This window comes from Amblyraja radiata, chromosome 13, assembly GCF_010909765.2.
Source record: "Amblyraja radiata isolate CabotCenter1 chromosome 13, sAmbRad1.1.pri, whole genome shotgun sequence".
In the NCBI taxonomy this organism is placed as follows: Eukaryota; Metazoa; Chordata; class Chondrichthyes; order Rajiformes; family Rajidae; genus Amblyraja; species Amblyraja radiata.
This window is the reverse complement of record NC_045968.1, coordinates 26,880,100-26,892,242: the sequence shown is the minus strand read 5'-3', so window position 1 is coordinate 26,892,242 and position 12,143 is coordinate 26,880,100. Positions and strand designations below refer to the sequence as shown.

The window sequence follows — 12,143 nt, the reverse complement described above, 5'->3', positions numbered from 1 at the left end:
AGCCAATCTGTACTCCAACGCTGAGTTCCCAGTACTGTTCCGAGGTTCATAAACCACACTCAAACCCCCTAGGTATCTCCTTTCCACCTGATAACTACTGGTCTTCAGCACATTCGAGCATATAAGGGTTCTGAACTTAAAGAAAGGCAACCTTGAGGGTATGAGACGTGAATTGGCCAAGATAAACTGGCAATTGATTCTTAAAGGGTTGACGGTGGATATGCAATGGAAGGCATTTAAAGACTGCATGGATGAACAACAACAATTGTTCATCCCAGTTTGGCAAAATAATAAATCAGGGAAGGTAGTGCATCCGTGGATAACAAGGGAAATCAGGGATAGTATCAAAACAAAAGATGAAGCATACAAATTAGTCAGAAAATGCAGCCTACCAGAGGATTGGGAGAAATTCAGAGTCTAGCAGAGGAGGACAAAGGGCTTAATTAGGAAAGAGAAAATAGATTATGAAAGAAAACTGGCAGGGAACATAAAAACTGACTGCAAAAGTTTTTATAGATATGTGAAGAGAAAAAGATTAGTTAAAACAAATGTAGGTCCCTTGCAGTCAGAAACAGGTGAATTGATCATGGGGAACAAGGACATGGGAGACCAATTGAATAACTACTTTGATTCTGTCTTCACTAAGGAAGACATAAATAATCTGCCGGAAATAGCAGGGGACTGGGGGTCAAATGAGATGGAGGAACTGAGTGAAATCCAGGTTAGCCGAGAAGTGGTGTTAGGTAAATTGAATGGATTAAAGGCCGATTACTCCCCAGGGCCAGGTAGGCAGCATCCCAGAGTACTTAAGGAAGTAGCCCCAGAAATAGTGAAGGCATTAGTGATAATTTTTCAAAACTCTTTAGATTCTGGAGTGGTTCCTGAGGATTGGAGGGTAGCTAATGTAACCCCACTTTTTAAAAAGGGAGGGAGAGAGAAAATGGGGAATTACAGACCAGCTAGTCTAACATCGGTAGTGGGGAAACTGCTAGAGTCAGTTATTAAAGATGGGATAGCAGTATATTTGGAAAGTGGTGAAATCATTGGACAAAGTCAGCATGGATTTATGAAAGGTAAATCATGTCTGACGAATCTTATATAATTTTTTGAGGATGTAACTAGTAGAGTGGATAAGGGAGAACCAGTGGATGTGTTATATCTGGACTTTCAGAAGGCTTTCGACAAGGTCCCACATAAGAGATTAGTATACAAACTTAAAGCACACGGTATTGGGGGTTCAGTATTCATGTGATGAGAACTGGCTGTCAGACAGGAAGCAAAGAGTAGGAGTAAACTAGTCCATTTCAGAATGTCAGGCAGTGACTAGTGGGGTACCGCAAGGCTCAGTGCTGGGACCCCAGCTATTTACAATATATATTAATGATTTGGACGAGGGAATTGAATGCAACATCTCCAAGTTTGCGGATGACACGAAGCTGGGGGGCAGTGTTAGCTGTGAGGAGGATGTTAGGAGGCTGCAAGGTGACTTGGATAGGCTGGGTGAGTGGGCAAATGCATGGCAGATGCAGTATAATGTGGATAAATGGGAGGTTATCCACTTTGGTGGCAAAAACAGGAAAGTAGACTATAATCTGAATGATGGCTGATTAGGAAAAGGGGAGATGCAACGAGACCTGGATGTCATGGTACACCAGTCATTAAAAGTAGGCATGCAGGTGCAGCAGGCAGTGAAGAAAGCCAATGGTATGTTAGCATTCATAGCAAAAGGATTTGAGTATAGGAGCAGGGAGGTTCTACTGCAGTTGTACAGGGTCTTGGTGAGACAACATTGGAATATTGCGTACAGTTTTGGTCTCCTAATCTGAGGAAAGACATTCTTGCCATAGAGGGAGTACAGAGAAGGTTCACCAGACTGATTCCTGGGATGTCAGGACTTTCATATGAAGAAAGACTGGATACACTTGGTTTGTACTCGCTAGAATTTAGAAGATTGAGGGGGGATCTTATAGAAACTTACAAAATTCTTAAGGGGTTGGACAGGCTAGATGCAGGAAGATTGTTCCCTGACGTTGGGGAGGTCCAGAACAAGGGGTCACAGTTTAAGGATAAGGGGGAAATCTTTTAGGACCGAGATGAGAAAAAAAAATTTCACGCAGAGTGGTGAATCTCTGGAATTCTCTGCCACAGAAGGTAGTTGAGGCCAGTTCATTGGCTATATTTAAGAGGGAGTTAGATGTGGCCCTTGTGGCTAAAGGTATCAGGGGGTATGGAGAGAAGGCAGGTACAGGATACTGAGTTGGATGATCAGCCATGATCATATTGAATGGTGGTGCAGGTTCGAAGGGCCGAATGGCCTACTCCTGCATCTGTTTTCTATGTTTCTATGATTTTAGCTCTGCATTCAACACCATTGTGCCAGAGCTACTACACTCCAAACCTTCTGAGTTGACTGTGCCTGAACCCCTCTGTCGGTGGATCACCTGACAGACAGGAAGCTGCATGTGAGGCTGGGAAAGCACATCTCGGACCCGCAAACGCTCAGCCGCTCATAGGAGCACAGCAAGGCTGCGTACTCTCTCCTCTCCTCTACTCTATCTCCACCAACAACTGCTTCTCCACAGGCACCGCTGTCAGGCTTCTCAAGTTTGCGGATGACACAACCCTGATTGGACAGATCCAGGATGGGGAGGAATCTGCCTACAGACATGAAGTGTCACAGCTGGCATCCTGGTCAGCAGAGTTGGGTTATTGGCTGCAACCTCCTCTCCATTGATGAACTGTACACTGCAAGGGCCAGGAAGCGAGCGGGCAAGATCATCTCTGACCCCTCTCACCCTGGCCACAAACTCTTTGAATCACTTCCCTCTGGAAGGTGACTCCGGACTGTCAAAGCTGCCACAGCCAAACATAAAAACAGTTTTTATCCACGAGTAGTTGCTCTACTCAACAGCCAAAAATCTGTTGCCTCCCTTTGGTCTGGAATTTTGTTGGTTCACATGCTTGATCAATGGTGCTGTATAATTAATGTTTTATTATTATTAATGTGTAGTGTCTTCGGAGTCATTCGTAACTGTAACTGTATGTCATGTTGTTACTTGTGGGCGGAGCACCAAGGCAAATTCCTTGTATGTGAATACTTGGCCAATAAATCTACTTACTTACTTACATACCCACTTTGTGCTGGTCTTCGATGCTGATTTTTAAAGTGTCTCTTTTCAATCGTACTCTCTGCACCGATACAGTACTTCCTCCACTTAGTACCGTTTCCGCTCAGTCCTGCCTAAGAGGATACCTTGAAATTTGTATCCCAGTCTGAGTCGGGCCTTCAACCCCAGGGTTTACGAACCCTCACATATCGGGCCAAATCAATGAAACCTGAACCCCTACAAGCCAATCATCAATAAGGGTTACAAAATACTTTAATTGGCAGTTCCTTAACCCAATCACAAAACATCACATAACATAGTTTCGATAGAAAGCACTTAGTGGGAAACAGTTTCATTAAGCAAAGAAACATTCTACCAGGTAAAGAACACAATTTTGGCAAGGCCCCTCTCCTTGACCAATCATGAGTAACGGCGCGAAGATCATGCAACATAGTTAGCAACATTATTATGACCCATCATTTCTCAACCAATCCTAAAGTGAGCTGCCTTGCCTTTGGTTTTGAAAGTCCTAAAGCGAGCTGCCTTTCCTTTGGTTTTGAAAGTGCTAAAGCGAGCTGCCTTGCCTTTGGCTTTGAAAGTGCCAAAGCGAGCTGCCTTGCCTTTGGTTTTGAAAGTGCTAAAGCAAGCTGCCTTGCCTAATTAGAGCTGCCTTGCCTAATGAGATCTGCCTTGCCTTCTATATAATTAAAAGTCTAATCTTGACCACTTCCTGTTTGCGTTTTATATTGATTTTAGAAAAAACGCTACCACGTACGGCTGTGATTTTTGGCCATCATAATCAGTCCCCCTCCGCTGATCAGGTGCTGACGACTTTTCCCATCGATGAAAAACAAGAGTTATTAATGTTTTAAGAATGTTGAGATTCTCTCTCCTGTCAATCACGCCATGAAGGCCACACTCTTCTGGTGGGAGGAGGGGAGGGACTATAAAACCCGGAAGTGTGTGCATGGCTCAGTCTCTGCAAGATGGGGGAGGGAGAGGTCACGACTCGCTGTCTTTAGTGGCCTTCCACCCTGCTTGAAATGGTATGAAACTGCACTTGAATTTGGTGCCCTTGCATCCTGCTTAAAATGGAATTTCAAGGAATAGCCGTGAGTCAGTTGCGAGCCCACCAGCCGTGAGTGAGCTGCCAGCACAACAGGCTTGAGTGACTGAGCTGTCACCCCAAGAATCCATTCGGCCCACAATGTTCATACTAGCTCTCTGGAAACCAGTCCCTTCAGCACACAACACCCATACTAGCGCTCCAGAAAGCTCCCTCCCCCCCCACTGGCCAGCAATATTGGAATTGGTGGAGAGGTGGAATTTGCGTTGGAGGACCAGCCCTCCCATGTGATGCTGGGACCCAACGGGTCCCACTTAGTCTAGTGTTTTAAATAAAAATAGAATTGCTTACGGATAAATATTGATGTTTAGTCTCATTTTTTTGCTTAATCCATTCATGCCTGATTACAACAGGTTATGTGCTTGATGGGAACGAGGAAAGTTTTGACTTTATAAGGTATAGGTTAACTCAATGAGAAAACATCGGGGAAGGTGCAACATGGAAAATAAATATTTATAGGAAGGAACTGCAGATGCTTGTTTACACTAAAGATAGACACAAAATGCTGGAGTAACTCCATTTCACATAGTGTATGTTATATCTTGCACTAAATGTTGTACATTGACTTTATCTGTGCACTATGTACTTCTTGGTTGTATTTGTGTGTATTTTTTCTTTGACTGGACAGCATGCAAACAAACAATTTTCACTGAGGCTCAGTACATGTGACAATAATGAACAAATAAACTAAACGATACATTATTGATTGAGACATAGAATATAAACTATGACCGCATACAATATTTGTTAGTCTACAACTTGAGGATTGTGTCTGTTCAGGATTGTAAATCACAGCAAAGATCTCATTGCACATGAGTGAATGCAGAGGAGATAATGAGGATGTTGCCAGAACTGGAAACTTGACTTCTGATGAAAGATATAATTGATCTATTTCCCGAATATGTTCAGCCATTGAACTTCCATAGCTGTCTGAGGAGAACATGCACTCATTTGCAAGTAGCCCCACCCTTTGGGACCAGAACTCAAAACAGTGTGTTTCAGGTGTAATCTTGCAGGAGCCATCTGTGATTTTACTCAAAAGTTCTTGCATTATACATCATTTATTCTACTTTCCTTCCTGATTGATCTTGGTGTTTGTGTGTTAACTTTTGATGAACTTCCACTATTTCTCTCCCCTTCTTAAATATAGGGATAATGTTAACTACTCTCCAGTCCTCGGACACCTCGCCTGTGGCTAGAGAAGACACAAAGATCTTCGACAAGTGTCCCATAATCTCCTTTCTTGCCTTTCTTAATAACCTGTGATAGGTCCCACCAGGTGGTGGGGAATTAATCCACCTTAATGCTCTTCAAGATCCTTCCTCTAATCACCCACTTGGATTTTGTTTTTCCTCCTTTCTTTATATTCCTCAAAGGCTCTGTCTAATTCTATCCCCTTAAACCTTGCATGTACTTCCTTTTTCTTTTTAACAACATTTACAACCTCCTTGGTCAATCCAATCTTTGTACCCAATCATTCATTTTATCATTAATGTTTAATGTTTTATGTGACATTCCTAACTGTCACTGTATGTCATGTTGTCACGTGGGGGGAGCACTAAGGCAAATTCCTTGTATGTGAATACTTGGTCAATAAACGTATTCATTCATTCATTCATAGTTCGGCTCTTACATCTTATGGAGTGCTACAACTTATTCTATCCATTACTTTCTTCCACAACATAAAATTACGTGAGATAGGAGTAAATTAAATTATAAAAAACATCCTTTCTCTATCCGATCGGCTCAACCTATGCCCAGACAAGCTCATACCTTGTCACCCTGTTATTACTTATTGATTCCAATACCCACAGTACAATAAATGTTGGGCAGATGCATAATTTTCTTATTTCCCTCTGAACATCATAATGTGCTGATAGAGAATAATTGACTGCATTTAATTATGTGTCTATTGTGCTCCTATTTTTTTTTAAAGAGATGCATCCTAACGCATGTCAATACAATCATTAATGGTAATGTGTTTCAATTTTTAAAAGATCCTATGCATTGATTCAGGAGCCTTTGGAGAAGCACCTCAATGCCACACCATGATTTCCATTCATAAGATATGTATCCTTGTCTTCATAATTGGAGCTAGTGTTCTGCTATGTGTAAGTTGGCATATGGAAACACAACAAAATGTTCAAAATAACATTTTCAAAATGTCATGTGGAAGATTAAGCTAACACGGAGGATCCTTATACATATCAGAATACTGGGATTATGTTTTTGGAGATAACGCACAATGTGGAGCCAAAGTTTGTTCATCGGAGTCTACTGCTTGTCAAAACCCAGATAAACCAATCTATTTCTTCATGAAGGGGTTCAATGGCAACTTAAGCCAGTATCCAGAGCTTAAGTACAGACTCTTCCCATTGCTCTCCTCAGTGAAGAATGTTGTCTTTCTAACCTTAAATGCTACTGAACTGTTTGAAGATACCTCATAGAAATTCTGGTTTCAAAAAGTAACATTTAAGAAGAAAATGTTGCATTTTCGGTAATCAAGCCAGTGTGGGACTTTCACAATGAATAGGAGCCTGGAGAAGGTGGTAGAATAGAAAGAATGAGGAGTACGAGTATTTAATTCACTGAATATAATATCACAGGTGGATAGAGTGGTGAAGGCTTTATGCACGCTGACCTACATCAGTAAGACCTTTGAGTATTGTAGTTGGGACTGTGATGTTATGTTGCAGTTGTACAAGATGTTGGTGAGGCCCCACTTGGAGTATTGTGTTCGCTTTTGGTCATCCAGCAATAGGAATGATAAAACACAAAGATTTATTTCCATTTGTTAAATTCCCATTGCACCTTTTTGTTACTATGCGGCTTAACAAGATGAAAGAACAGAATCCCGGGGATAAGCTTTTCCCACTGAGAGTAGGGAAGATTCAAACAAGGGGACATGACTTGAGAATTAAGGGACAGAAGTTTAGGGGTAACATGAGGGGGAACTTCTTTACTCAGAGAGTGGTGGCTGTGTGGAATGAGCTTCCAGTGAAGGTGGTGGAGGCAGGTTCGTTTTTATCATTTAAAAATAAATTGGATAGTTATATGGACGGGAAAGGAATGGAGGGTTATGGTCTGAGCGCAGGTATATGGGACTAGGGGAGAATACGTGTTCGGCACGGACTAGAAGGGTCGAGATGGCCTGTTTCCGTGCTATAATTGTTATATGGTTATATGGATTAACTTTGTGAACCCACGCTGTACTCTCTTAATAGCAAGAATGTGCTTCCTCAAATTTGGAAATCAAAATTGCACACAATAACCCAGGTGTGGTCTCACTAAGGCCCTGCAAAACTGCAGGACCCCTTTGCATCTATACTCAACTCCTCTTGCTATGAAGGCCAACATGCCATTAGCTTTCTTCACTGCCTGCTGTACCTGTATGCTTACTTTCAGTGACTGATAAACAGGACACCCAGATCTCGTACTCCCCTTTTCCTAACTTGATGCCATTCCTTCGCTCCTTCGCTCCATAGATGCTGTCTCACCCGTTGAGTTTCTCCAGCATTTTTGTTGCAGTGTGAAGAAGGGTTTCGACCTGAAACGTTGCCTATTTCCTTCGCTCCATAGATGCTGTCTCACCCGCTGAGTTTCTCCAGCATTTTTGTCTACCTTTGATTTTCCCGCATCTGCAGTTGCTTCTTAAACATATTAAAACATCTAATTATTTTAAATCTTTAACCTAGTATCACATATAATAACCAACATAACTATTTTTGCATCAAATATTTGGCTATATATTTGCTTTTTATTTTCTGAAACCCAGCTGTACCAGGTACTCTAGGTATTACTTCCAATAAATTACTCTGTCAATAGCCTCATTACTTATTGTCAGCTGGCTAAGGCATCAGGAAGCACATCCTGTGCAAACATTGATTGCTCTGGTCCTTTAAACCATGTTCCAATATTCTTCCTCCATGCAGCCTGGAAACACTTACCCTTGGGTTTCTGCAATGAATTCATCAGTTTATTAGGACACAAATTCAAAATGCACTACTTTTCAGAAGGATTTGTTTTAAATATTTCCACCCAGATTTGTTTGTATATTAAGAACATAAAATCTGTCACTAAACAGGGAATTGGACAGCACTTTAAAATGTGGTTAAAAAATAAATCTTGATGTTTTCCAGGAGCCAACTGGACGTTTTATTAATTTTGCTGAAATAGGATTTAACTGAAATAAACACGTCTCCACCCCCAATGATTAATCCAAGATTAACAATGAAAATTACTAAAATAAATCCAAATGGAACGTTTTCATAACATATATGTGCAGCAAATTGAATATACAGGTATTAGAAATAGAAATTCCTTAAAACTTGTGTTTGTTTTTGATTTAATCACAAAAGAAGAACTGGCACAATTTGTTGGCATATTAAAGTCACTCCCTCTGGGTGGGAAAGGCCACATGGTTCCTCTGTGGAGTTCTACCTTTCTGAGGCAGTAATCAGTTCTTCTCTGGGTGCTACTCAAGTCTGAGCAGCACACAATTTGATTTCTTTGACTGCTAGCTTCAGATCTTCTACGATGGTATCAACATCCTCTTTTGATGTTGCCCGTCCCACACTTAATCGAATGGCATTTTCTGCCACCTCATATGGAATGCCGCTGTTCAGTAGCACATGTGAAGGCCTGAAAAAACAAGACAATTTGTTACAGGTGGAGTGACAGAATAAGAGCAATAAGATTGCTTGATTGAACAATACAGCATGGAAACAAGCTCTTTGGCCCAACGAGGCAGTGTCCCATTCACATTAGTTCTGTCATCCCACTTTCGCATCCACTTCCTACATATTAGAGGCAATTTACCAGAGGCCAATTAACTTACAAACCCACATGTCTTTTGGATATGGTAGGAACCCAGAGCACTGGTTGGAAAGCCATGCAGTCACAGGGAGAATGTAAACTCCAACCAGCCAGTGCCAAGGTCAGGTCTCTGGCGCTGTGAGGCATCAGCTTTACCAGCTGTGGTACTGTGAATGCCCACGCAATCACTTCTCAAATTCCAGAAGGAAAGTTTTGTATGTGTATTTTGTGATTCTAAAAGGACACATCGTAGACACCAGTCTACAAACCTGATGTCATATGGCCCAGATGCCGGGAGATTAAATATCAACACTTGTGCAAATGCAGTTAAGCAACATAAACATTTATAAACTGAGATTAGGATTAAAAAGTTTGAAGATTGTTCAAGACAATATTTAACCTTTGATTCGTCATTGGCTCACTAAAAGGAATCTGCACAGCCAGCCAACTCTCATCCTAAACCAAACAAAATCTTGTTGCTTTTTTTAGTTCAAGCTTCACTATCAGCACGTGCTGCTTGCTTTTCCTGAAGCTGCACATTTAAATAACCTCTGTGACAAGAAAGCATGCTAGCAGATGGGAATAAATGGGTCGACTGGGTTTATATTAACTGGAATTTAGAAGGATGAAAGGTGTGGTCTCACTGGGACCCTGTTTGGGGGCCTGTAGATAACTCCCATTAGGGTATTTTTACCCTTACAATTCCTCAGTTCTATCCATACTGACTATCCATCTCCTGATTGTGTGTCATCCCTTGCAAGGGACTGAACTTAATTCCTTACTAACTCGAGTCTTTACACTAACTTGGCCAAAATGAAAAGTACAGAAGCACGCCAACCCTTCAGTCTTCAAGTGTGAAAATAAAGGACAGTGTAAACACCCATCAGTTTATGAAAGGGACAGTGTTCAGTGTCCTGCTGGTAGGCCAACACTTAAAAAAGAATTATATTCATCATAATAATAATAGGGAGAGAAGGAGAGGGAGAGAGGGGGAGGTGGGGAGAGAGGGGGGAGGTGGGGAGAGAGGGGGGGGGGAGAGGACGGGGGAGAGAGGGCGGGGGGGAGCGAGGGGGGGCAGAGAGAGGGAGGGGGGAGTGAGAGAGAGAGGGAGGGGGAGAGAGGGAGGCAGAGAAAAGGAGAGAGGGAGGCGGAGAGAGGGAAGAGAGGGAGAGAGGGAGGGGGGGAGGGAGAGGGAGGGGAAGGGAGAGAGGGAGGGGGGAGAGAGGGAGGGGGAGAGAGGGAGGGGGAGAGAGGGAGGGGGAAGAGAGGAGGGGGAGAGAGGAGGGGGGAGGGGGAGGGGGGGAGGGGGAGAGGGGGAGAGGGGAGAGGGGAGAGGGGAGAGTGGTGAGGGGAGAGGGGAGAGGGTGGAGAGAGTGATGGAGGGGGGAGAGAGGGAGGGGGGAGAGAGGGAAGGAGGACAGAGGGGGAGGAGAGGGAGAGGCAGAGGCAGAGACACAGACCCGTGGCTTGTAATAAACATTTGAGTCAGTTCATGGGCTCGACGGCTAGGTAGAGACTGTGTTCCATATGTATATGGAGTGTGTGAGGTTGCTGCCCCTATACAAATATCTGAAGGGGCTGCTCCTCAAGTACTGGTTACATTTTAGTCCCACGATCCTGGTGTTTGGGCACAAGGCAGGGAGTGGGGAGGGCCGATCAGGGGGGGGGGTGTGGAGCTGGGTATCTCATTGTCGGTTTGCTCCTGGGCCTGTCCAAGATGACCATTTGCGGGTCTAGGCAGCGGGCGGTCGATGGTCACACCAGTCGGCTGCCTGCCCCTCTTCCGAGCCTAAGTCCGTGCTCGTGTGTCCCTGGAGAGGGATCACGCGGTATCCACGGGGACGCTGGAGGCATTCCGTGAACATTGGTCGCCGCGGGCATTGTAAATATTGATTGCACCATTGTATTATAATGACTTGCTTGATGTATTGCAACCATTGAACGTTTATGTACTTTTGATACGCTGTAATGTGCAATTGCAAGTCCTTGGAAAGGAAAAAAAGAGTGCCCGCAACCACCCTCCCCCCCCCCTCCTACAAGTCGAGTCCACGCTGCCCGCACCGCCCCATCCCCTCGGCCCCCATCATCCCCACCCACCACCGCCCTCGCCACCCAGTTTACCTGCATGTTGAAATCTTCCATAACCACCTTTGCGACATGCCAATTTTAATTCTTGATTCATCTTGCACCCTGTATCCAGGCTACTGTTTAGGGGCCTGTAGATAACTCCCATTGGGGTATTTTTACCCTTACAATTCCTCAGTTCTATCCATACTGACTATCCATCTCCTGATCGTATGTCATCCCTTGCAAGGGACTGAACTTAATTCCTTACTAACTTGAGTCTTTACACTAACTTGGCCAAAATATAAGTACAAAAGCACGCAAACCCTTCAGTCTTCAAGTGTGAAAATAAAGGACAGTGTAAACATCCATCAGTTTGTGAAAGGGACAGTGTTCAGTGTCCTGCTTGTAGGCCAACACTTAAAAAATAATTATATTCATCATAATAATAATAGGGAGAAAAGGAGAGGGAGAGAGGGGGAGGTGGGGAGAGAGGGGAGAGAGGGAGGAGGTGGGGAGAGAGGGAGGGGGGGAGAGAGGGGGGGGAGAGGATGGGGGAGAGAGGGAGGGGGGGAGAGAGGGAGGGGGGAGAGAGGGGGGGGAGAGAGGAGGGGGGGATGGGGAGGGGGAGAGGGAGAGGGGAGGGAGGGGGAGAGAGGGAGAGGGGGAGAGGGGGTGGGGGGAGAGGGGAGGGGAGAGGGGAGAGGGGAGAGAGGGGGGGGTGGAGAGAGTGATGGATGGGGGAGAGAGGGAGGGGGAGAGGGGGAGAGAGAGAGGGGGGGGAGAGAGGGAAGGAGGACAGAGGGGGAGGAGAGGGAGAGGCAGAGGCAGAGACACAGACACAGACACAGACCCGTGGCGTGTAATAAATATTTGAGTCAGTTCATGGGCTCAACGGCCGCCTAAATTTCTGCGGCGAGGTAGAGACTGTGTTCCATATGTATATGGAGTGTGTGAGGTTGCTGCCCCTATACAAATATCTGAAGGGGCTGCTCCTCAAGTACTGGTTGCATTTTAGTCCCACGATCCTG

The 12,143-nt window shown here is 44.3% G+C and overlaps 1 protein-coding gene across 5 annotated transcripts in view; it reads right to left on the bottom strand.

Annotated features, from left to right (window-relative positions):
• Positions 1 to 2,298: 2,298 nt before the first annotated feature.
• The window catches only part of scly (selenocysteine lyase), a 51,339-nt gene continuing 41,494 nt past the window's right edge, over positions 2,299 to 12,143 (bottom strand). For 3 of the 5 annotated variants that reach the window (XM_033031501.1, XM_033031505.1, XM_033031502.1), the window contains exon 13: positions 8,365 to 8,874. In XM_033031501.1, the coding sequence (XP_032887392.1) occupies positions 8,712 to 8,874 (163 nt within the window). In that variant the 3' untranslated portion in view covers positions 8,365 to 8,711. Of the gene's footprint in view, positions 2,352 to 7,966; positions 8,191 to 8,364; positions 8,875 to 12,143 lie in introns of those variants that run through there. The other 2 variants (XM_033031504.1, XM_033031503.1) reach the window with 2 other exon arrangements.